The 22,567-nt window shown below is 41.1% G+C and overlaps 2 protein-coding genes across 2 annotated transcripts; one reads left to right on the forward strand and one right to left on the reverse strand.

The window, feature by feature from the left end:
- The first annotated feature begins 265 nt into the window (after nucleotides 1-265).
- vps4a (vacuolar protein sorting 4 homolog A) lies at nucleotides 266-10,041 on the forward strand. Its single transcript, XM_074631692.1, has 11 exons — nucleotides 266-575; nucleotides 1,942-2,053; nucleotides 2,476-2,620; nucleotides 2,715-2,776; nucleotides 3,600-3,719; nucleotides 4,330-4,486; nucleotides 5,064-5,212; nucleotides 5,434-5,515; nucleotides 6,196-6,415; nucleotides 6,542-6,682; nucleotides 7,984-10,041. Exons 1-11 carry the CDS (start codon nucleotides 555-557, stop codon nucleotides 8,083-8,085), a joined length of 1,311 nt encoding a protein of 436 aa, XP_074487793.1. The 5' UTR covers nucleotides 266-554; the 3' UTR covers nucleotides 8,086-10,041.
- On the reverse strand, nucleotides 9,474-22,152 carry cdk10 (cyclin dependent kinase 10). Its single transcript, XM_074631695.1, has 14 exons — nucleotides 21,908-22,152; nucleotides 20,731-21,040; nucleotides 19,244-19,316; nucleotides 19,059-19,130; nucleotides 18,035-18,137; nucleotides 17,411-17,492; nucleotides 15,985-16,052; nucleotides 15,185-15,237; nucleotides 14,711-14,780; nucleotides 14,410-14,469; nucleotides 12,942-13,065; nucleotides 12,706-12,845; nucleotides 12,121-12,173; nucleotides 9,474-12,021 (listed from the first exon to the last, which is right to left on the reverse strand). The coding sequence occupies exons 2-14, from the start codon at nucleotides 20,818-20,820 to the stop codon at nucleotides 11,927-11,929; spliced, it is 1,083 nt and encodes a 360-aa protein (XP_074487796.1). The 5' UTR covers nucleotides 20,821-21,040; nucleotides 21,908-22,152; the 3' UTR covers nucleotides 9,474-11,926.
- Nucleotides 22,153-22,567: the final 415 nt, after the last annotated feature.

Genomic DNA, 22,567 nt, shown 5'->3' on the forward strand with positions numbered 1-22,567 from the left:
ATGTATATTTCTAGTCTTATTCTGGGCATATGTGTCTTTTTCAACTCCTACATCCCTGGTACTACTACTACTATAGCACTACTATGGCCGCTGGGTGGCGGCAGCAGCCATCATCTCCACTCATGGATGTATTCTTATACATCCAGACTCCCACTGTACTATTCGTCAAGTTTAGCCTGAAAATATCAATACAAAAAATGAATGGAAATTTCATTTAGCGAAGATCCTATCCATAAAATAGTGTTGATTAGTTGTTGAATGTGTGTATTCTGTCATTCGCAGGTCATTATGCTTGTCATTGTGTGATGTATTGTGAAAGGTTTAACCGGAAGTCGTCTCTGTCTCAGCTAGCTTGATGCAGCTCGTTGTCTCAGCGGTGTAGAGCTGTCGGAGCAGCAGCGAGCTAAGATAACGGACTGGACGCTGTTGTCATGTCAAGAGCAACCTGTCCCCTCACAACACAGGGCTGTTAACGAGGTCACCTCTCCACATATCCGCCTCTGGGTAGGGTCAGAAGATATAAACCTGGGAGCAGAGCACCAGAGTGAGATGAAATGACAACGTCAACATTACAGGTAGGCTGCTGTTAGCTACAGCTACCGTTATCTTGCTAACGGGGCATAACCACGGCCTATTGAAGGAGGTGAGGACACTGGTCTCGGGGTGTGGGTTATGACGCATGCGCAGTGTGACTGAAGCTGCGGTCCTGCGTTGCGATTGGCACAATTTCGGCGAGGGCAGACCAGACTCTCCTGCGCATGTGTGATACCCCGGTGCTATGACGCGTGGCCCAACCTCCTTCAATAGGCCTTGGGCATAATTTGTCTCAGCCGTAGACAGACAGCAGTGCAGAGAGCCAGCTAGCAGAACAGCTGACTAAAGCCCGCTAGTGTTGTGAGAGCAAACCAGTTTAGTTAACTGAGCCTGCAAACAGTCCATTAACGTTACATTGTCTTGACAATAAAATGAGTGTTGACCAGATTTAACGTTACGGTGCTATCTAACTACATACTATAAAGCAATAGCTGTCTCTGGTTTTGGGTTATGAATGTGTGGATCCAGCCGCGCTCTCACCGTTATCTGCTTTAGCACCTGCTCACACACAGTTTCCATCACAAAGATACACGTTATAGAACATTTTAGTCTAATAACTAAACTTGTATTTGGTGGATTATTTCTCTGTTGTTACAATGCTAATTGGCATTGTATTTTACATCGTTGGAAAGCCTGTTTATTTACCTTCACAGTGATGTCCAACTTGTAAAGATCATGCATTTGTGGGATGAGCAGTACAGCATGAGGAGGAGGTGCCAGGCTGTTTTGGCTGCATATGGATCTTCCACCCTCTACTGAGGCTCCTGATGGTGTATTAAATGAATAAAGTGTAAAATAGCCAATATGTCTTGTTTGTTCCTTGTTACTGATAGAGAGTTCAATCATCCAATCCACCAAACAACTCAAAACAAGAGTTAACACCAACAGGAGAATACACTGTTTACCATTGGTAGAGCATTTTGGCAATTTTTTCTTGGGCGCTCCCCACATAATCAGCTGTGCTGCTCATCCCACAAATGCATGATCCTTACAAGTTGGACATCATTGTGAAGGTAAATAAACAGGCTTTCCAACGATGTAAAATACAATGGCCATTAGCATTGTAACAACAGAGAAATAATTGACCAAACACAATTTCCGAACTTTTTTCCCCCAGTTTATAATTTCTTTAAGAAATAGCACACTGAAACTGTTAAGATCCCATTGTATTCACTGTTATGCTAGTTGTATAACTTGTGTTTTGGTTTAAGCTCCAGTGTTGACATGTGCAGACTGATGTGAGGATGACTAACGTGCCTTTATTTCTGTCTCCACCCCCCAATCCTTCTCACAGCTACATTACATCCACATTTGTCCTCTGACTGTCTCTCTCTGCATCTGTTGCAGAAAGCGATTGATCTTGTGACCAAAGCCACAGAGGAAGACAAGGCAAAGAACTATGAGGAGGCCTTGCGACTGTACCAGCACGCTGTGGAGTATTTCCTACATGCCATCAAATGTGAGTACTGCAGGTAGTTGAATTAGTTTAATGAAAAGGTGAAACACTGGCTGAAACTAAACCAAACCTGTGATCACTGATTATTGTTTGGGAACATACAGTACATATGTAAATTGATTGTAATGTACAATGTTACATTATGTGATTTTATGTAAGATGTGCTATTCTGTATTATTTATTTATTTATTTTCTTTTTCTTAAAAGCCTAACCAGGGACAAGGTCTGCAAATTAGCTATGGCTAGAAGTCCTATATACCTTGCATCGGTTGCACTTTAATTAAGTGTAACAATGCCTATGTATTGTCCCTGTCAAGTAAACTAATAAATATAATAAATAAAATTAGTTTTGCACATTTCCGTTGGTACAAACATCGGTGGGTTTCATTCACATTGTTGCTTGGAATTTTCATCTTTCCCCTCAGATGAGGCCCACAGCGACAAGGCGAAGGAGAGTATACGAGCAAAGTGCATGCAGTACCTGGACCGGGCGGAGAAACTTAAAGACTATCTGAAAAATAAAGACAAACAGGGAAAGAAGCCTGTTAAGGAGGCACAGAGCAATGACAAGTAGGCTGTCTATCTTCTGCCCTCTCAGAAAACACGTTCAAGTCTGTGGGCTTCACAGTATTTGTGTCAACATCTGTGTTTGTGTCTGGTCTAGGAGTGATAGTGACAGCGAGGGTGAAAACCCAGAGAAGAAGAAACTGCAGGAGCAACTTATGGGTGAGTATACGTGTATGGGTGCCAGTTGATATGATGTTTGTGATATTAGATTTAGGGATGCACCGATCTGACTTTTTCAGGTCCGATACCTGGGCTTTGGGTATCTGCCGATACCGAGTACCGATCCGATACCAGTGTTTAATTAATAAGCTGTATGTCTCACTGTGTTGAAGTGACTGGGATCATTCTTTTATGTGTAAGGCAACATCAGGCTGGACTTAATCATCGCTTTCCTAACTTTGTAAATTTATAAATGTATTTAATTATTCAAATAATAAATTGTACACCAGCAAACAAACATACACTGGCAAAAAAAAATCTTCAAAATAAACAGGAATTACAATTCAGGCGTAAACCTTTTTAATGCGGCAACAAATTGGTCAAAACTCAAACAGGAATTAAATATGTGTATAGTATATAAACATAGAATTGAATTTATTGGATTGGCCCCATTGTCACCGATATCCAATCCAGCTATTTGAATCAGTATCGGCCCGATATCCGATCCAGCATCGGTGCATCCCTAATTAAATCAGTGTGGTCTGCTGATACAATGGATACGATGGTTATTTATATTTTGTATAAATAACCATCATAACCATCATAACCATCACTGCTGCTTTATATCTTCACCTGAACGGGTTGTAATGGAATTTTTTATCAAATGTAACCTTGCATACATTTTTATTTATTAGTAGTAGTCTGGGGTTCAGGGGGGTTATGAGGTCTTATTTGTGCTAGGGCTACAGGTGTACAATCCCCACTTAAAGTGTTTCTTCCCTCTGCATTGTCAGTTTCAATCATGCTGTTCCTGTGTGTCCAGGTGCCATCGTAATGGAGAAGCCCAATGTCCGGTGGAATGATGTGGCTGGGCTGGAGGGAGCTAAGGAAGCTCTGAAGGAAGCCGTCATCTTGCCCATCAAATTCCCTCACCTCTTTACAGGTACTGTGGGATGTTCCCGCTGTAATTCTGTTTACACCCACTAATTATCATACACTGAAATCAAATGGTTAAAAAGATGTGGCAGAGGTAAATTTTTTTAGATGTGCTTGGAGCTAAAAATTTACATTATCCATTGTTGTATTACTATGTGACATTGAAGGGTAAATATAGAGCTGAAACACTTTTTGATCAATTGACAGAATATTATTTTGCAACAGTATTGGTATTCAATTAATCATTTATTAAGCAAAAACATCAAACATTCTCTGCTTCTAGCCTCTCAAATGTGAGAGAACTTTTTGTTTTGCACTATGTGTCAGACAAAACAATCTGAAGTGATTAGGGGAGGTGAGCTTGATCTCTAAGAATATTTAATGGGCATTTCTCACACTTTTCTTTGATTGTATTAATCAATTAAATTGATAGATTAATCAATTGTGAAAATTGAAGTTGCCACCCTTGTTCATTATCACTGCTAATTAGTTGAAAAGTCACTTTAGATGTTTTGAAATGTCAAATAGCGTTTTATTATGACCTCTGTTGGATAGTACCTCAGCAATTTGTCCCGTAGTATGACATCATGTGACCAACATGATCTCTGTGTTCTAAGGCAAGCGGACTCCGTGGAGAGGCATCCTGCTGTTCGGCCCTCCGGGGACGGGGAAGTCGTACCTGGCTAAGGCCGTCGCCACCGAGGCCAATAACTCCACCTTCTTCTCCGTCTCCTCCTCAGACCTCATGTCCAAGTGGCTGGGAGAGAGTGAGAAGTATGTCTCTTTATTGTAGCACAGAAACATAGCAATAATGTGTTTTATAATTTCTTTTAGATGTTGATTTTATTCGGTGTTTTCAGCCTAACTAGTGTGGAAACCTGACTCTTCAACCCTTTAAATGAACGTCAACAATCAACACTTTTGTTACTGGATGACCGGTTCACTCAACATATTTTCAATATTTCAATCAAAACTAGGTTTGCGGCGGTGGTCGGTGTTACCGGTGTTACACTGTGGTTGGGCACACACCGATTACATTACGCCCCCAACGTTGTTTACCTTTTTTTTATAGAAATAAAACCCATTTAATTCATTTTCGCGTATCAGCTCCGTGTTATCAATATGTAGTCGGACGGACGCTACAAACTGAAAGTGAATGTGTCTGCTCCGTACGGAGTTTCAGTTCAGAGTAGCAGGAGTCCAATTTCACACACATGGGACGAGAGCAAGTTGACAGACAAGAAGATGGCGGAGGATTTGGTGTCAAAGCGAAAAGCAGAAGCACCTATTTGGCAATAGTTCAGATTTAAACCTGTCCATGTGTCTCTCCATCTCTCCCTGTGTCTCCCAGGCTGGTGAAGAACTTATTTGACCTGGCTCGCCAGCACAAACCCTCAATCATCTTCATCGATGAAGTGGACTCTCTGTGCGGCTCCAGGAACGAGAATGAGAGCGAGGCCGCCCGCCGCATCAAGACAGAGTTCTTGGTCCAGATGCAAGGTGAGCCTAATGACATGAGGAATGAGCACAAATCAGACTGAGGCACAATGATACTGCACAGTGAAGAATATGCAGTATCAAATCCTGTATGTTGTATGTACTGTATGAGTGAATATAGAAAACTACAAAGTCATAAATATGCAAATACATAACCCTGTAGGAACACCGAGGGACGCAGAAAGTGCTCATATAGAGCTGACTGAAGCTCTCTGGTTTTGTAGGTGTGGGAAACAACAACGATGGTATCTTGGTGCTTGGAGCCACCAACATCCCCTGGGTGCTAGACGCCGCCATCCGCAGAAGGTCAGAGCTCACTTCAGTACTCCTCGGTTAAAGCTGCAGTTGGTAACTTTGAAAAAAATCAGATAAAAAAAAAGGTTATTTCTATAAAAATGTAACTATATCCTGACAGTAGTGCATGAGTCAGATAATCGGTGAAAACAATTGTTGTGAAAAAGACTCCAACTTTCTTCCTCAACTGATCTCAGCATGGCTGCCGGGTCACAAACTTTCTCATTGTACAGCTGAACAGTACACTACAAGATGTTTCTGAAAACATCTGAGGAGAGAAATAGGCATTACAGTAACAGAATATTGATTCATATTTGATCAGCGCTGCCTAGTTTGACCGTTTGGTCGGAGTTTGCCAGTGATTGACAGCTGGCTCTAATTGACGGCAGCTGGACGGCAGACTCCAGATCAGATCTGATTGGTTGTTTTCCTCCGGTCTGTGAAATCTTGCAGATGTCATTAAGAGCACGGGAGGACACAGAGACACATGATTTTTTTCAGATTACCTGTCTCATGCACTACTGTCAGAATGTAGTGACCGTTTTATAAAAATAACTTTTTCTAATCATATTTGCTCCATTTCTACCCACTGCAGCTTTAAATGTGTGAAACCTGCAAGCTTATGTGTTTATATGTTTTGAGCAGCTGTTGAATGTGCGATTGAACGGATCTTGTCCTCTGTCGTGTGTCAGATTCGAGAAGCGTATCTACATCCCTCTGCCGGAGGAGCCAGCTCGGTCTCAGATGTTTCGTCTTCATCTGGGCAACACGCCACACAGCCTGAGCGAGGCTGACATACGGCAGCTAGCCCATAAAACGGACGGCTACTCCGGCGCCGACATCAGCGTCATCGTCCGTGACGCCCTCATGCAGCCTGTTAGGAAGGTCCAGTCGGCCACCCACTTCAAAAAGGTGAAGAAATCCAGAGGGGGAAAACACGTTGAATCCTCAAAAGCCCATGTCAGTTGAATCCCTGTTATGGTTAATCATTTTCACCATTACTATTGAGCTTTTTTTTTCTTGTTCTTACTCCTGCAGGTTCGTGGTCCATCCCGAAGCAACAACCAGTTGATGGTGGACGACCTCTTGACTCCTTGTTCTCCTGGTGACCTTGCAGCCGTAGAGATGACCTGGATGGATGTGCTTAGTGATAAGCTACTGGAGCCCATAGTCTGCATGGTGAGATACACATACAGTATATTAATGAACAACACAGATATGATCAATGCTGCAACGCCTCATTTCAGAGCCATGAGGAGGTGCAGAAGTCTAGTTTTCTCTCAGAACACTTGAATTACAATAAGCTGAAAGGTTATTATGGAATTTTTGCCCAATGATGGAGGTTAGAAGGAAACAAATTAATGTTTGATAAGGTCTGTCTAACAGCAATATTATATGTACATTTTACTGGGCACTTATTGATGTTGCCAGGATTTAAAAAATATCTTATGTGATAAAGAGTTTTTCTTAATATTTAAAACAATTCTACAGTAATTTCTCAAAGTCACTTCTTTTTCACCTGAGTGGTGGAATAAGAGTGGAAAAGGCTGCAGCTACAATGAAACAGTCATGTGGGGAATGAAATGTAAGAATAAAATGTATTAATATGCCACTTAAATCATCAATTACATTATTAAGCTACATATTTTTATGCCTCTGAACCTACAAAAGCTGCGGCCAGAGGCATTATGTTTTCACTCGGTCTGTCCATCTATCCGTACGTCCCATTCTTGTGAACGAATTTGGCACTAACGTCCACTTGGACTCAAGGAAGAACTGATTAGATTTTGTGGTCATAGGTAAAGAGTATAGAAGCAAAGAGATGAAACTCTGGTGGCTTGTTTTGACAGCCGTTGCCGCCATTTTGGACTGAAAACGCTTATTATATTTATAATATTTTGTTGTTCAACACGGGCCATTTCGCTAGAATATGACAATACTTTTATACGGCACTTTATAGGCGGACGTTTTGCTGGCGTCCGGTCTTCACTTTCAGTCCAAAGTGGTGGAAACGTAGCTCTGCTGCTGGGCGCTGACGTTGCAATGGAATGAACAATTGACTTCTAGGCGATATATGTTCTTTGTCACAGGTCAAGGTTGCTGTGACCTCACAAAACACGTTTTTGGCCATAACTCACACAAATGTCTAATTGGATAAAAATAATGACATTTTCGACACACATGGATGTAAACTGCAACTTGACTGGTTGGCGTAGGCGTACAGCCACGAGGCGGTAATTCTAGTTTTTATTAGAAGCTCCGTTTTGATCCCAATGTGGACAAATGCTTTTCAATATTGCTGATATGATAGTCATCATGACAAGTAAAGTGATTCTACTGATGTGTAACATGTTGCTCTGATGTCATACCATGTTGCATGTTTGTAACCCGTCTCTGAGACCAGTGTCTGGTAAACTGGTAAAGTGGATATAAAAAAACAATGTAAACCCAAAATGACTTGTATGTTCTGTCGTTTGCAGTCGGACATGCTGCGCTCTCTGTCCACCACCCGTCCCACAGTCAACACAGAAGATCTCTTTAAGGTCAAGAAGTTCACAGAGGACTTTGGGATGGAGGGCTGAGAGACAGAGCCCCACCCCACCCCGCCCTGCCCCACTTCTCCCCGGTCCAAGAGAGGGGTCAAACTGCTCCTAATAAACCCCTCACCCCTACCTAATGCTGTACCATCCTGTAAGCTTTCATCTCTCCGCTGAGCGCTTGGTTCACTGCCTCTCACGGATTTCAAAATAAATGACTGGTCTGTTCCAACAAAAAAAAAAAGAAAAAAGGGCAAGAAAACTTGTACTTGTAATCATCCGGGCTCGAGTTTTTGAATCCTTGGAGGAAGTTGACCAAATGCTACAATAGAAAATCTTGGTGTGATTTGGTAGTTGGACAATAGAACCCATGTCTTTCCCCCCATTTCAGACAATGCTCCATGAAAGCAGTCACTACGGCGTATTCACGACAAGAACTTTTCATCTAACCTGCGTTGACGTGAAGAAAAGCTGCGTTTGAATCTAAAATGCACAGTTTGTCCCCCTCTGGGCCGAGTCTATCTGACTGAAGGACTGTACGTTTGTTTGCCTTTGTGCACTTTGCTTCGGGTCGCAATGAAGGACAGAGACGTTTGAAGAAAACAAAAGCAGATAGTTCTCCTGCCAGGCATGCGAGTGTGTGAATGCATCTTAAGTGTTTTTATGAAACTTGTGTGTCTTAATGTATATGTCTATATGTTGAGAGCCCTGTTATTTGATGAAGAGTTGTCCCCTCTACAGCTCTTAGTGTGTCTGCATCAGGCCGGTACCTCGGTCTGAGCAAGGCATTCATGTTCAATATTTACAATACAAGAGATGTGCTTGACTGAGAGCCAAACACCACGTCTCCTCAGTCCAAAACTTGAAAAAGTGTTTGTTTTTTTAACTCAGTCGTAAACCTCTGGTCGGTTTTAAGAAAACAATCTCACCACAAGATTCATTTAGTAGCTATTTTGGAGCTTTCGGTCATATCATGTGATCTTCTTCAGCAGATGAAGCAGTATTGCAAATGTTCAAATTCCCATTTTTTTTCTATCCACGTTGGCTCAGAATTTGAGGTTGAAAGTTCATACTTGACCTTGGAAAACAACATTGAATAGCTTTTCCGGAGCTTTTGATTATATCACATGATCTTCATCACTACAGCTTTTAAGCCAGCATTGATGAGAAGTCCATGAAAGAAATTCTGGGCAAACTGATGAAGATCATGTGATACGATTGAAAGCTCATAGATGCTGTTTCCAAGGTCGAGAATGAGCTTTGAACCTCAGCTCCAGTTGCTTTATTTAAATCAGCACTCCATTTCCCAGAATACACTTGTCTGTGTGGTTGCGTACTGTGATGTCTTCCCTCTTGGATTTTCTTTTATTGAAGTTTGTGTCTGTTGAAAACAGAAATATTTTAATCAAGCACATCTCTTTAAATCAAACATCTTGTTTTATTTGCCCGAACACTATTTATTCAACTTGACTGACTATAATAGAGGTACAGTATGTTTACACTTGAAGTATTTATTTTGTTGATGTTTCATGATGGAGTTTTTTTTTCCTTTTGGGAGGCAAATGTACACACCAAGTTCTACTCTGAGGCAGACGCCACCCTATTGTTTCATTACTGTCTGTTCAGGCCTGGCTTTCCTTCTCAAGCTTAAATAGTGTTTGTCCTGTTGTCAGCTTAGAGACATAAAGGAAAGCTAGCCCTAGGAGCACACGGTTAGTCATTTCCATATAACCTTTTTAAATCTGCTATTAGATGTTTGTTCTGTACCATCTCTCTGACCTCTCACTATTACACCAGAACCACAGGCTTGTCTGCGAACTCATGTCATGTGATAGCTCAGCGCTAGTATCCCTGTGTGTTTGTGGAGGAGGTACATACTGGGTCAAGCGTGAGGTCACTTATTAACGTCCCTGTAAGGGGATTTAACCTGCCGCTGGCCATGTAACCATTACTACTGATTTAACCTGCATTAATAAAAACTGACATTTCAAATGACAAAAAGGCACAGTTGCTGGTTTGACATTTTTATTATGTTCAACAGCTGATGGTTTTAAACATATTTATTACACGGCTGTGTTGAATACTCGATTCTCATTGGTCAATCACAGCGTTCTACAGTCTGTTATTTCTTTATAGCAGACCGTTGCTATGTATAGCAGACCGTTGCTATGTATACCAGACTGTTGCTATGGGCGCAGCTCTGATGTCGGAGTCTGGTGGACCGTTTTTGTGTCAAAATATTGATTTCTTCAGTAAGTAGCAGTGTAATAAGCGGGATAATGTACAGTTAGCGGGTCGTTGTTGTGAAATAAACCCCTTCAGAGGGTCTGTCAGGGTTTATTTCACAACAATGACCGGCTCGCTGTACATTATTCCTTACATAGAAGCTCTACAGTCAAATTTTCAGCGATTTCTACTAATGTTTATTTACAGAACGTTATAGGCATCCAAGCTGAAGCTCTTAAAGCAGCATTAGGCGAGATTGGAGTAAAGATGATTAAAAAAAAATATTTTTATAAAACGGTCACTATATCCTGACAGTAGTGCATGAGACGGGTAATCTGAAACAAATCATGTTCCTCTGTGTCTTCCGATGTCCTCCGGTGCTCGTAATGGCATCTGCAAGATTTCACAGACCGGAGGAAAACAAGCAGTCAGAGCTGATCTGGAGCCTGCCGTCTCTGAGCGGCTGTCAATCACTCGTGAACTCTGACCAAACGGTCAAACTAGGCAGCGCTGATCAAATATGAATCAATATTCTGTTACTGTAATGCCTATTTCTCTCCTCAAATGTTTTCAGAAACATCTTGTAGTGTACTGTTTAGCTGTAAAATGAGAAAGTTTGTGACCTGGCAGCCATGTTGAGATCTGTCGAGGAAATACCAAGCACCGCCCACCAGCCGGAGCACAGCCAATAGGAATGCTCTCTCTTTCTCTCTCTGAAATGACCTGTGATTGGTCAAAGTCTCCCGTCCCGGGCTAGATTTTCTAAAGCCTGCAAACAGAGCCATGAGGAGGTGCAGAAGTCTAGTTTTCTCTCACATTTGAATTACAATATGCTGAAAGGTTATTATTTGCCCAATGATGGCAAAAACATTTCTGTCTACTGAAGCTCTTAAAGGAATACTTTGACATTTTTAGATAAAATGCGTCTTCACTTTTTTGCTCAAAGTTAGATGAGAAGACTGATACAACTGTCATATCTGTACAGTAAACATGGAGCTACTGTGAAACTGGCTTCAGCGCAGACATCTGAGTAACTAAATAAGCATATTTCCCAAAGTCAAACTAACTAGTGAAACTGTTCCTATAACAGGTAACAAAAAGCGAGCGGATTCAGGGTTTCAGTGTTTCACCTCAAGGACACTTTGACAGGACACACAGCCGAGAGAGGCCGTCACGCACACCCAGTGACACTGTGGGCAGAGCTCAAGCAAGTTGGTTCAGTTCCTACTCGTCATGCCTTTTCACAGTTTTACCATTTTGATGTCGGGATCGAAAATTGATCACAGAACAGCAGAGCCACTTCTAAAAGCACATCTAAAACGTGATAAATGCTCGCGACAAAGGACAATACGCCTCAGCATCTTTGTCAAGGCAACTTTGTCCTCATTACTTCCTCTTCATTTAGTACGCAGACCTTGGCAGCAATATGAATATTAAGAAATACTCCAGAAATCTAACAACCTATAAACAGTTCACAGCGCTGCAAAACAACTGGATCTACATTAGAGAATGTGCGCTTAAAGCCTTTTAAAATGTTCAAATGTTCTCTGCGGGCATTACACTGAACGCCGCAGAGCTCTGTGTAACCGGTCCAGCGATGTGTTGACACTAATTGAATTGGTTTCCACAGTAAAACCTCGTCATGAGCAGATCTATGCTATCACACTTTGCTCCGTTTGGAGTGTCTCTCTGCCGGAGGAGCGGCCCGCTTGTTGCGATGGTGGGGGAAGGTTGGCATCAGGTCGGGTTCACAGGCTGCACAGAGAAGCACGGAGACAAGATGAATGACTAGCAGCACATCGGAGGGCAGTGTGGGATTAACAGTGGATACATATCCAAAAACCTTTCACTCACGTAGAGGTTTCTCTTTGAAGTAGGAACTCTCCAAACAATCTTTGGCAGTAGCTCTGGATCAGGAAAACAGACAATGAGCAGTTATTGATGGCTCTTGCGAATTTAGCATATCTGACAAAGAATTGTAACTGCTCTGTAGGTGTGGAAAATAACATCATATTTAAATCAGCTTTGTGTTATGAATTCCTGATAACGATACTGTTAAATACAGGGAAATAACGCACTGATATTTAACCCTCTGAGACCCGCGATCCAGACCGACTTTACTGTCTACAGATATCATATGAAACTAGAAAAACCTGAAGAATCCCCGGGTACCAACCATGCCAGGCTAGCTTGTCGGGAAGGAGGCTAAATAACGCTCCAAAGTTATGCACATTTTTAGCAAAGAAAAACTGCGATGGTCATTTTCAAAGGGGTACCTTGATCTCTCGACCTTCAGAGTGAGGACATCTTTGGCCGGTCCCTCACTTCTAGAGCTGTTTGAGGGTTCAGACTTGGTTTTAAAGTTCAGTGTGCCTGTGTGTGTGCCTGTGTGTGTGCCTGTGTGTGTGCGTGTGTGTGTGCGTGTGTGTGTGTGTGCACCTGCGCTGTGGGTTGTACATGAAGAGCAGGTTGAGCAGTCGGTGTCCAGCCTCAGACAGCCAGGTGAATTTATTCTTCAGGTTGTTGTACGGTTGCTTCCTCAGACTGTACTGACCGATGAGAGGCAGCTGAGAAAAACCCTGAGACACGCACACAAACTCAATACCTTTAACATCGTCAGAAGTCACAGAGAGTTTAGTTCATGCTGGAGACATATTGAGAGCCGCAGTACTCACTGGCCAGATGTTTTCATTGGGTGTTCCCAGCAGCTGAACTATCAGGTCGACCTGCTGGATCTCAGAGGTTCCAGGCAGCAGAGGTTTGTGAGCCAGCAGCTCAGCCAGGATGCAGCCGACAGCCCTGCAAAAAAAACATCATGGCAAGTTCAGAGCTAACGATTTGAGCCATCTATTCCTACTGGCTCCTTATGTGGGAGAGCTAGTCTGCAATATCTCTGATTGTGATGAACATGAGAAAAATAATAATAAATAATAATAATAAATGCATATAATGAAATTATAATTCTCCCCTGAAAAGATTCTCAACCTTCTGGAACTTAAAGGGATAGTTAGAGTGTTTTGAAGTGAGGTTGTATAAGGAACTTATCTATAGTAGGTGTATTACTTACAGTAGATGATGGTCAGCGTGCACCCAGCTTGGAGAAACAGACAGGAGTACCGACACCGGAGCAAAGCAATACAGTGTGGACTGGGGAAGGCAAAACATATTTTAGCCGTCTAAAAAAAAAAGGCTCACCTAAAACAGTACAGATACGTTTCATTTTCAGTTCAGTTCGCCGTCGGAAAATATTCTAAACGTACGTTTTTCTGCGGTCCCCGTCCACAACGCTGTATTGCTTTGCTCCGGTGTTGGTGCTCCTGTCCGTTCCGCCGACCGTCATCTACTGTAAGTAATACACCTACTATGGATCATTACCTCATACAACCCCACTTAAAAACACCAAAACTATCCCTTTAAGGCTAATTTTTGACTGTTAAAAAATTTCTGAGGACCACTTTCTCAACTAAACGAGGAAAAAATAACATAACAAAAAAACGAAAAAAAATAAACTGGGCTGTAAATACATGTTATGCCACTGTCAGCTGTGATGACCAAAATAAATATTTTGCTTACCCCCACCATCACTGCCTGCCATTATATCCGTCAACGTTTATTATGAATGTTATCATCCCTACGACATTGCAATTTGGGATATTTATGCCGCTGCAGTATATAGTAAGTAAATAGTATGCAATTTGCATACTATTGGTTTCATACTAAGGTTTAGGACACACTAAAATATCTCACATACTGTTTTCGCGTACTGAATAGCATGTTAGTGTGGAATTTCGGACGCAACCTTTGTCTCTAATTGATGTGTCGTGGTTGGCATGGTGATATTCAAACGTAAGGTCATTGAAATTAAGCTTTATTTGAATTGCTATGTTTTTTTTATTTATGTGAATTCTTGAGCACATTTTGATATGAAATTAACTAGCTTTGTGAATTACCCCAAAAATATATTTTTTAATTTGATCTAACCATTTGGCAGTACCTCCATGGCCCACTAGATGGCGCTCTGACGCCCACCAATGGGCCCCGGCCCAGTGGTTGAGAACAGCTGTTCTAAGATGTGATAAAAGCATAAAGTGGATGTACTGTATGTGTATTTGTGTCTCATAATGTCAGAGGTTGGAGCCTCACCACATGTCTAGAGCTACAGTCTGGGTCTTGGTCCCTAGGAGGAGCTCTGGAGCTCTGTACCTGCAAAGAGATGAAGGGAGGACGGGGGGGTAGAGTGGGGTGAAGCACATAACGTGACAGAGACCTGGTCAGCCCGAGCTATTGGATCTAATGAAGGAGGATTACTGATAGAGATTAAAAGGAGGAGTTTCCACTGAGGTTGCACAAGCACAACTCAACTCATCCACACACAGATGTGAACAGAATTAGGCTAAATCAGTATTTACGGTAAACATGGCTGAGAGGCCCGGCAGACACTCACCACAGTGTGACCACTCGAGGCGTCATGGGCTGCTGGGGGATGCCGTACATCCTGGCCAACCCAAAATCAGCTGCATACAACAGAAACAAAAAAACATAAATATATACATAAAAAATACGACCTCTCTACGTGTGTATAGTTGCAGTTACTGTCACAATCTGATCAATCCGGTCCGATAACATTTGGAAAAATAAAACCTAATTATAAATGCTAAGTTTAGGTTATTTTTAATTACGGGGTATATAAATAAACTTTGATTTACATAAAATAAACGTGTTTTACATATAGGGAAAAGCAGATAGAAGTAAACAGTGATTCATATCAAACTGGAAGAATATAAAAAAATCTAAGGCAGTCATTGTCCGAGAGAGAGAGAGAGAGGTCAAAGGTCAGTACTGGGATGTATGTCAGTACAGGAATAATGTGATTATAGCGAGAGCTATAGAAGTGGTTACGTTAAAAGTGATGACTCACCAATCTTAACGCAGCCTTTGTCTGTCATCAGCAGATTAGACACCTTCAGGTCCCTGATAACAAGATTGAAGAGGATAACGAGGCAGCTCACAGAAGAGACGGTACAATGCTCCTCCCCTTGTACAATCCTCAACTTGTCTTGCATTTGTGGAGTTGAATGGAACACGGCTTTAAACCTCTTCAGTTACAGCTTTAAAGGAACGGTGTGTTGTATTTCGGTGGATCTTTTAGCAGGAATTGAATATAATATTCAGAACTATGTTTTCAATAGTGTATAATCACCCGAAACTAAGAATCGTTGTGTTTTCGTTACTATGAAGTAACTCGTTCCCTCGAGTTACCTATCTCGAGGGAACGAGTTAATACAAATTTTCTCCTAGTGGTCTAGGGGGGCTCTTTCCCAATGTAAGTCTAATGGAAAAAGTATTTTTGGGCCCAATGGCGTCACATGACGGACACGGCTGTTGTAGTACCGCCGTTTGACCACTACGAAAGTTGGGATCAACGACCGGCGCTCTTCCTCGGTGCTTGGTTATCATTGGTCTCAGCTGGGAGTTCCTGTTCCAATGGTGTCGGTTATCCCCGCCCCCTACACTTAAGCCGTGCCCTCTTTCATAACTCATGAACCATTTCTGGTAGACACTCGGTTTGTGAATGCTTGCACGCGTGGATTTATACATATACAGCATGTGGTCGCAGATATTGCAAATTCATGCTAGTTACTTTCTGTCCATAGTATATTAAGTACAGAAAAAACTTGAGTTAGTTGTTGGTGTTTCCAGTAAATATCTGGGACTGACCTGTGTATAATGAAGTTGTGGTGGAGGTACTCCAAGCCTCTGAGCAACTGAAGGATGATACACTTTACCTGAAAAAGGACAACAGAAGAGAAAACACTATAATGCAGACGACACAACGTGACCCAGCAATCAAGGAGTCATGTGGATCACATGAATGATTCCTTGTCAAGAGGATGTTTAGTTACAATCAGGGCTCCCTGAGGGGATTTCAAAGGGGTCCTCATAAAAAATAAGTTTTTTATTATTTCTTTGTTATTGAATTCTCTACAGATTCATCTAGTTCAGATATGTTCACTGGCAATTATAATCATACAACAGCTGTCATACTCATTACAGTTATCACCCCACCAACAATGAGAACAGTTATCAGAATATTGCACTGGTTTCATTCACAACACTACTGGCTCCCAATCTTTACGGCTTGTGGCCCCTTAGAACTAAACAAAGTCTACTAAGAAGTCTACTAAGGGCTGCTATTGGAGTACCACTGGTGGCAGACAAGCTTAGTCTCCATCACAGGGTGCCTACACATTTCACATTACAAAATACCATACTTTTCCAGACTCAAATTTCCAGGATTTTCGGTTGATTTTTCAAACCATATTTGATTTTGTGACTTGGTGTAGGGGATGCTGTAACATGACGACAGGGCTTTCGCCTTTGCATATGGCTTACAACTGCTGCCTCCCCCCATGATCTAACTAGGTATGCACCGATACCGATGCTGGATCTGACATCGGTGACAATGGGGACGATCTATTAAATTCATTTTTATGTTTATATATTATACACATTATATACTGTAATTTTAATTCCTGTTTAATATATTTTTTTTACCAAGTTGCTGGTGTAGGATTTATTATTTTAATAATAAAGCAAAATTAAATGAATTTATATCTGTGTATTTATTTGTCACATTTTGTTTTACAAAGTTAGAAAAGCAATGTTTAAGTCCAGCTCCAGTCACTTCCACACAGTGAGGCATACAGCTGATTAATTAAACACTGGTATCGGATCGGTACTCGGTATCGGCCGATACCCAAAGCCCAGGTATCGCTATTGGGACTGAAAAAGTCGGATCGGTGCATCCCTAGATCTAACCAAAGCTTGCATCTGTCTTTCTTTTCCCATTTGGAATCCCTAGGCAACCAGGCTTTATATTTGGGATTGTCCAGCCAGCCCCTCGGAAAACTTTTACGAGACGGACGGACGAAGAGTCAATCTGAAAACATGATGCTAAACATAATGCTTCCAGCCACGGCTGTCGCCGGCACGACAGAGGCATACAAATCCAGCAGTAATAGTACAAACAAATGAAGACAAAATAGGTACATTCAATTTTAGTTCAAAAAATTCAAGCCAAGTACAAATCAGTAAATGCTGGAGTTTGTTAAACGTTAGATTTAGGAAGTCTACTCTGTCCTACCTGAGCCTCAGAGAACGGTGTCTGCATGTTTTCCAGCAGACTGGCCAGATCCTGCTCACAGTAACTCATCACCAGAAACAGACTGAACAAGAAACAGAATTAAAGAAAAATAGATGATTAAGTATTCAGTTAACAAACAGCAGTTAAAAAGGTTGTATGGCTGTGTGTTGGCAAGAATCTGGCGATATGATACGTATCACGATACAGGGGTTACAATTCAATATATCGCGATACTGTGAGCAAGACGATATATTGCAATTTCTTAAATCTAATTTTAGGAAAACTGTCGTAGAAGGAAAACACCTTCATATGCATGAAATCTGAGTAAAAATGTTTACTTTTTTAATGCAATCAGAACAGTGGGATTGGCGTTTTCATTTCTCAGTCTCTGTAACATCCAACATCATAGCACTATGAGAGGGCACATACACTGAGAGGGTGCATCTCTTTGCAAATGAAATAAAGTATTGACTGAGTTAATCTATGCATGCAAACTATTAATCAAAAATGTATTCTGTATAGTTACATTTCACCCAGAGAGATGTTCAGCCTTAACTTTGTATAATATTCTCTTGTATTGCTTGTGAATCCACCGTTATGGTGGTGTGTATATTCGTGTACTACCTCTCCAGTTGACTGCCAACAACCACTTGTTTCAGCTCCACTATGTTGGGATGTCTCAGCCTCAGTAGCAGGTTGATCTCTCTGAGGCTACTGATGGGGATCCCTGACAGAGAAAGAGCAGGGCATCAGCAGCTTCAACAACTTTTACAGATCAATTTAACAGGCAAACTACAGCAACGATAAGAAAATCAGGAATGAAACGATTCAGGCATTTTGGACACCATGAAACAAAAACTGTAAATAAATTGCGGACTCAAATTTTTTGCAATGCTAAAAGTGGGACAGAAGGATGACATTACAGGTTAGCTGGTGTGTCCAACACTGTTCCAGAGCGAGATATATATCTCCATAACAACTCGCTCAACTCCTCTACACACCACCATCAGGCCAACATTTCCACATGGCACGGAGGGCTGTGTGTTGGCAAGAATCTGACATTACGATACGTATCACGATACAGGGGTTATGATTCAATATATTGCGATACTATAAGAAAGGCGATATATTGCGATTTTTTAAATCAAATTTTAGAAAAACTGTCATATTAAAAGAACACACCACCATATGCATAAAATCTGATTAAAAAAGTAGATTTATTTTTTTATGCAATCAGAACAGTGAGATCTGCATTTGTCTTCATCAGTCTCTGTAACATCCAGCATCATCATCATTTCATCAATGAAATAAAGTATTAAGTGAGAGTTAATCTTTGCATGTAAACTATATAAACTAGCTTTTTATATATAACTATATCAATTTATAGTGTTTTTGAGAATCGATAGTATCACAAAACACAATATCGCGATACTCGATATTTTCTTACACCCCTATATACAAGGCATACCAAAATCTTAATAGGCACTAGATTGTAATTGGAATGACCAAGACAAATGATGCTACTTGTATTCCCCAATAAGGTAATTATATGCAGCAAAGACAGACACACATACAGTACATACAAAAACAATGCATTCAAAACACTCATATGAACACATATGAATCAGCATTAGAGCAGTGATCTTACCATCTTTCTCTTTGTCCATCCTGACCTTCTTCAGTGCTACAATCTCATCTGACTTGGTGTCTCGCGCTCGGTCTATATCAAGAACAGGACAAAGTTTATCTACTGAGCACTACGGTTAAAATGATCCGATATTTTTAATTTCCTAGTCAAACCAATCTATAGTCTCTCCAAATTGAATGACTTACACACAATGCCGTAAGTTCCTTCTCCTATGCGGTTGAGTTTCTCAAACTCTCGAACACTTCTGCAGCTCCCAAACTGAAAAAGAGTGAAAAGATAAGAGATGGCACGGAGGCTCTCTTCATGCATCATGCTCGTCTCCAGTAGTAGTACTTTTTACAGTGTATTTTTAATACAACATTACTTTACAACCAGGATTGTGCTTAAAGGATAAATGTGGTTAATGGACAGACACTGGGAAGTTGCACTATTCCTTTGGATAGCTCCATGTGACATGTTTTATGTATTCAGAACTACTTAAAGTCCCATATTGTAAAAAGTGAGATTTTCATGTCTTTTATATTAAAAAGCAGGTTTAAGTGCTATATAAATACTGTGAAAGTATCAAAAAGCTCAAATCACGGATAAATACACACAGCCCGTATTCACAAACTATGCGTTTGAAACAAGCCGTCAGGATATCTGTCCATTTGTGATGTCACAAATCTACAATATTTAGAAAATTTCACAGTTTTAAGCGTAAACATTCTAAATGTGTCCCAGTTTATTTCCTGTTGCAGTGTATGTGAATAACATCAGCTGACAGGAAGTAAACATGGACCCAAGCAGTTGCCTAGCAACGCAATTCCATTGCAATTGCGTTGAAATGCGCTAAAACGGAGCGTTTCAGACAGAGGGTGAATACAGGTATATTCAGACAGACAGTATGAGGAAAATAATGTGTTGTTTGAACATTAAAGCATGTAAACATGTTCTAATATAAACCCAAAAATACAAGTATGAACCTGAGGATGAGCATGATATGGGACCTTTAAGTGAACATTTAGTGAAGTTGAAATGAAATGATGAATAACAAGAAATCAATAAAAGGGATCTAATGGTGATTATCAAACCAAACAGGCGCCTTGAGCCACTAAGAAGAATTGGCTCTGAGAAGGATTTGCCATTACAAAACTTCGTGTCTCAGGGTAGTGATTACTATTCCTCAGTCCTAAAAAAGGTACCCTAAAGACAGAGAGGACACTAAGGGTTCCCCAAGCAATCACTAGTAGTGAAGTGCACTAAAGTGAAAGTTAAGTGACTCATACAGCAAAGACACAGACACATACAGATTAATTACTTTTCCACAATGTGCCCTCATAAGCTCAGATAGTTTATTAAGTTACTTAAACAACCGACAGACTCTCTTAGATGGAGATAATACCAAACTCCATTTAAAAATCAGCTATTTTAATAACTAACGTTACCTTGATTATCAATGAACCCCTGTATACGGATTGTGGTTCATTTATATGGAGCGGATCTAAACAGTGACATTTTCTTTATTATATTTAATATAACCTGTGTCAAATATATGCCGAATTGTAAACTATGCCATGTAGAGTTGTGCTGATTGTTAACTTGTGATCTATGAGTTATGTATGGTTGCTGATCAGCAGGTAAACATTAAACTATCAAGTTCCTGAGTGGAGTCTGGCGTCACTCCTCTTACCCGGTCACTCTGAGGCACTGTGAATGTTTTATTGTTCTTGATGGACTTCAGCTTTATAGGGTCCGGTTCGTCCTCTCCCACGGTGTCCATTCTTTCATTTAAGGTCGTTTTCAGCCCCAGAAGACAATAATATCCTCTGTTATGGCTTCAACTCGACAGGCCGCAGCACTCTTAGATGGGCGCCTCCATTGTTTTTTTTGTTGGACAACTGCGAGCTTTCCCGGAGTTTGATGCTTTGAACAGGCAGGGACACCGTAGGTCAACAGGAGGCTGGTATTTGTGAAGTCCATTTTGAGTTCTTCTTGGAAAACTGTAATAAAAAATTAAAAATAATGTCAAGAATTGAACCACAGATGTAGTCACACTAGTCCTAACATTGAATGGCATGGAATATATGGCTATAATTATTGTTATTGGAAGTACTAAGTGAGCAAGAAGTGTAGTAAGCATAGGTGTAGAAGCAGTAACTGTAGAAGTACTCCAGCATTTTATTTGTATTCCACATCCATAAAGAGATTTTTTTAAAAGAATGGTCAAACTTGAAGCAGTAGGTCCAATAAATACTCAGTGTGGGTCTGAGTATAGGTCAATTCTTCCTAATTCTTAAAGCTTCTGTAGGCAGAAAGTTTTCAAACGGTCAAACTAGGCAGCGCTGATCAAATATGAATCAATATTATGTTACTGTAATGCCTATTTCTCTCTCTTTTCAGAAACATCTTGTAGTGTACTGTAATGGCTGCCGGGTCACAAACGTTCTCATTTTACAGCTAAACAGTACACTACAAGATGTTTCTGAAAACATTTGAGGAGAGAAATCGGCATTACAGTAACAGAATATTGATTCATATTTGATCAGCGCTGCCTAGTTTGACCGTTTGGTCCGAGTTTGAGAGTGATTGACAGCTGCTGAGAGAAGGCAGACACCAGATCAGCTCTGATTGGTTGTTTTCCTCCGGTCTGTGAAATCTTGCAGATGCCATTAGGAGCACCGAAGGACACCAGAGGACACCGGGACACCGGAGGCACATGATTTTTTTTCAGATTACCTGCCTCATGCTCTACTATCAGGATATAGTGACAGTTTGATCATTTGCTCCATTTCTACCCTCTGCAGCTTTAAGTTTCAGAGTTGTTGCTGCTTTCTCTGATCATACCAAAAGTTTGATTCCTGTTTTACCTTCTGTGGTGTTGAGTTACTGTCTGGTAACCGCGTTCTTCCCCACTACAAAGGGTGTGGAAGTAGGCCTCCGCTCTTTGAGAGCATCGGCTATCGTCACGGTGGCTGGCGAGGCATAGATGTCCTCTCGTGACGGAGCTGTGATGATGATGGCAGGTGGACGTGGAGAGGAGTCGGCTGAATCTGACTCAGAGATGGCCTGTGGTGGTGGGGGGCTCTCTGTAACTGTAACTGAGAGGTGGAAGATACACACTGACTGACACCAAATACTAATTATATATTACTATAATATTTACCCATTAAAACATGATGAATGAACCCAATGAACTCATGAAATGTGCTCTTTAACTATACGCCATCTTCTCCAGCCTCTGTTTTAATTCCTGTCTACTAAATTTAGTCATCGCAGTGATAAAAGAGTAACTACCGGACAGTCATTGGCCTGGGACAAGGCCTGCAGTTCAGGTGAGCTAATCCTGCTGACGATAGAGGATTTCAAGCAGTGTGTGTGTGTGTGTGTGTGTGTGTGTGTGTGTGTGTGTGTGTGTGTGTGTGTGTGTATGCTGGTGTATGGTCACAGTGTTTATGTTTAGTATGAAGCACCTTTAAAATTGGATTGTGCTAATTTCTTAAGAGTGTTAGTGCTGTGTCTATATCATA

The sequence above is a fragment of the Sebastes fasciatus genome, chromosome 4 (genome assembly GCF_043250625.1).
Source record: "Sebastes fasciatus isolate fSebFas1 chromosome 4, fSebFas1.pri, whole genome shotgun sequence".
Classification (NCBI taxonomy): Eukaryota; Metazoa; Chordata; class Actinopteri; order Perciformes; family Sebastidae; genus Sebastes; species Sebastes fasciatus.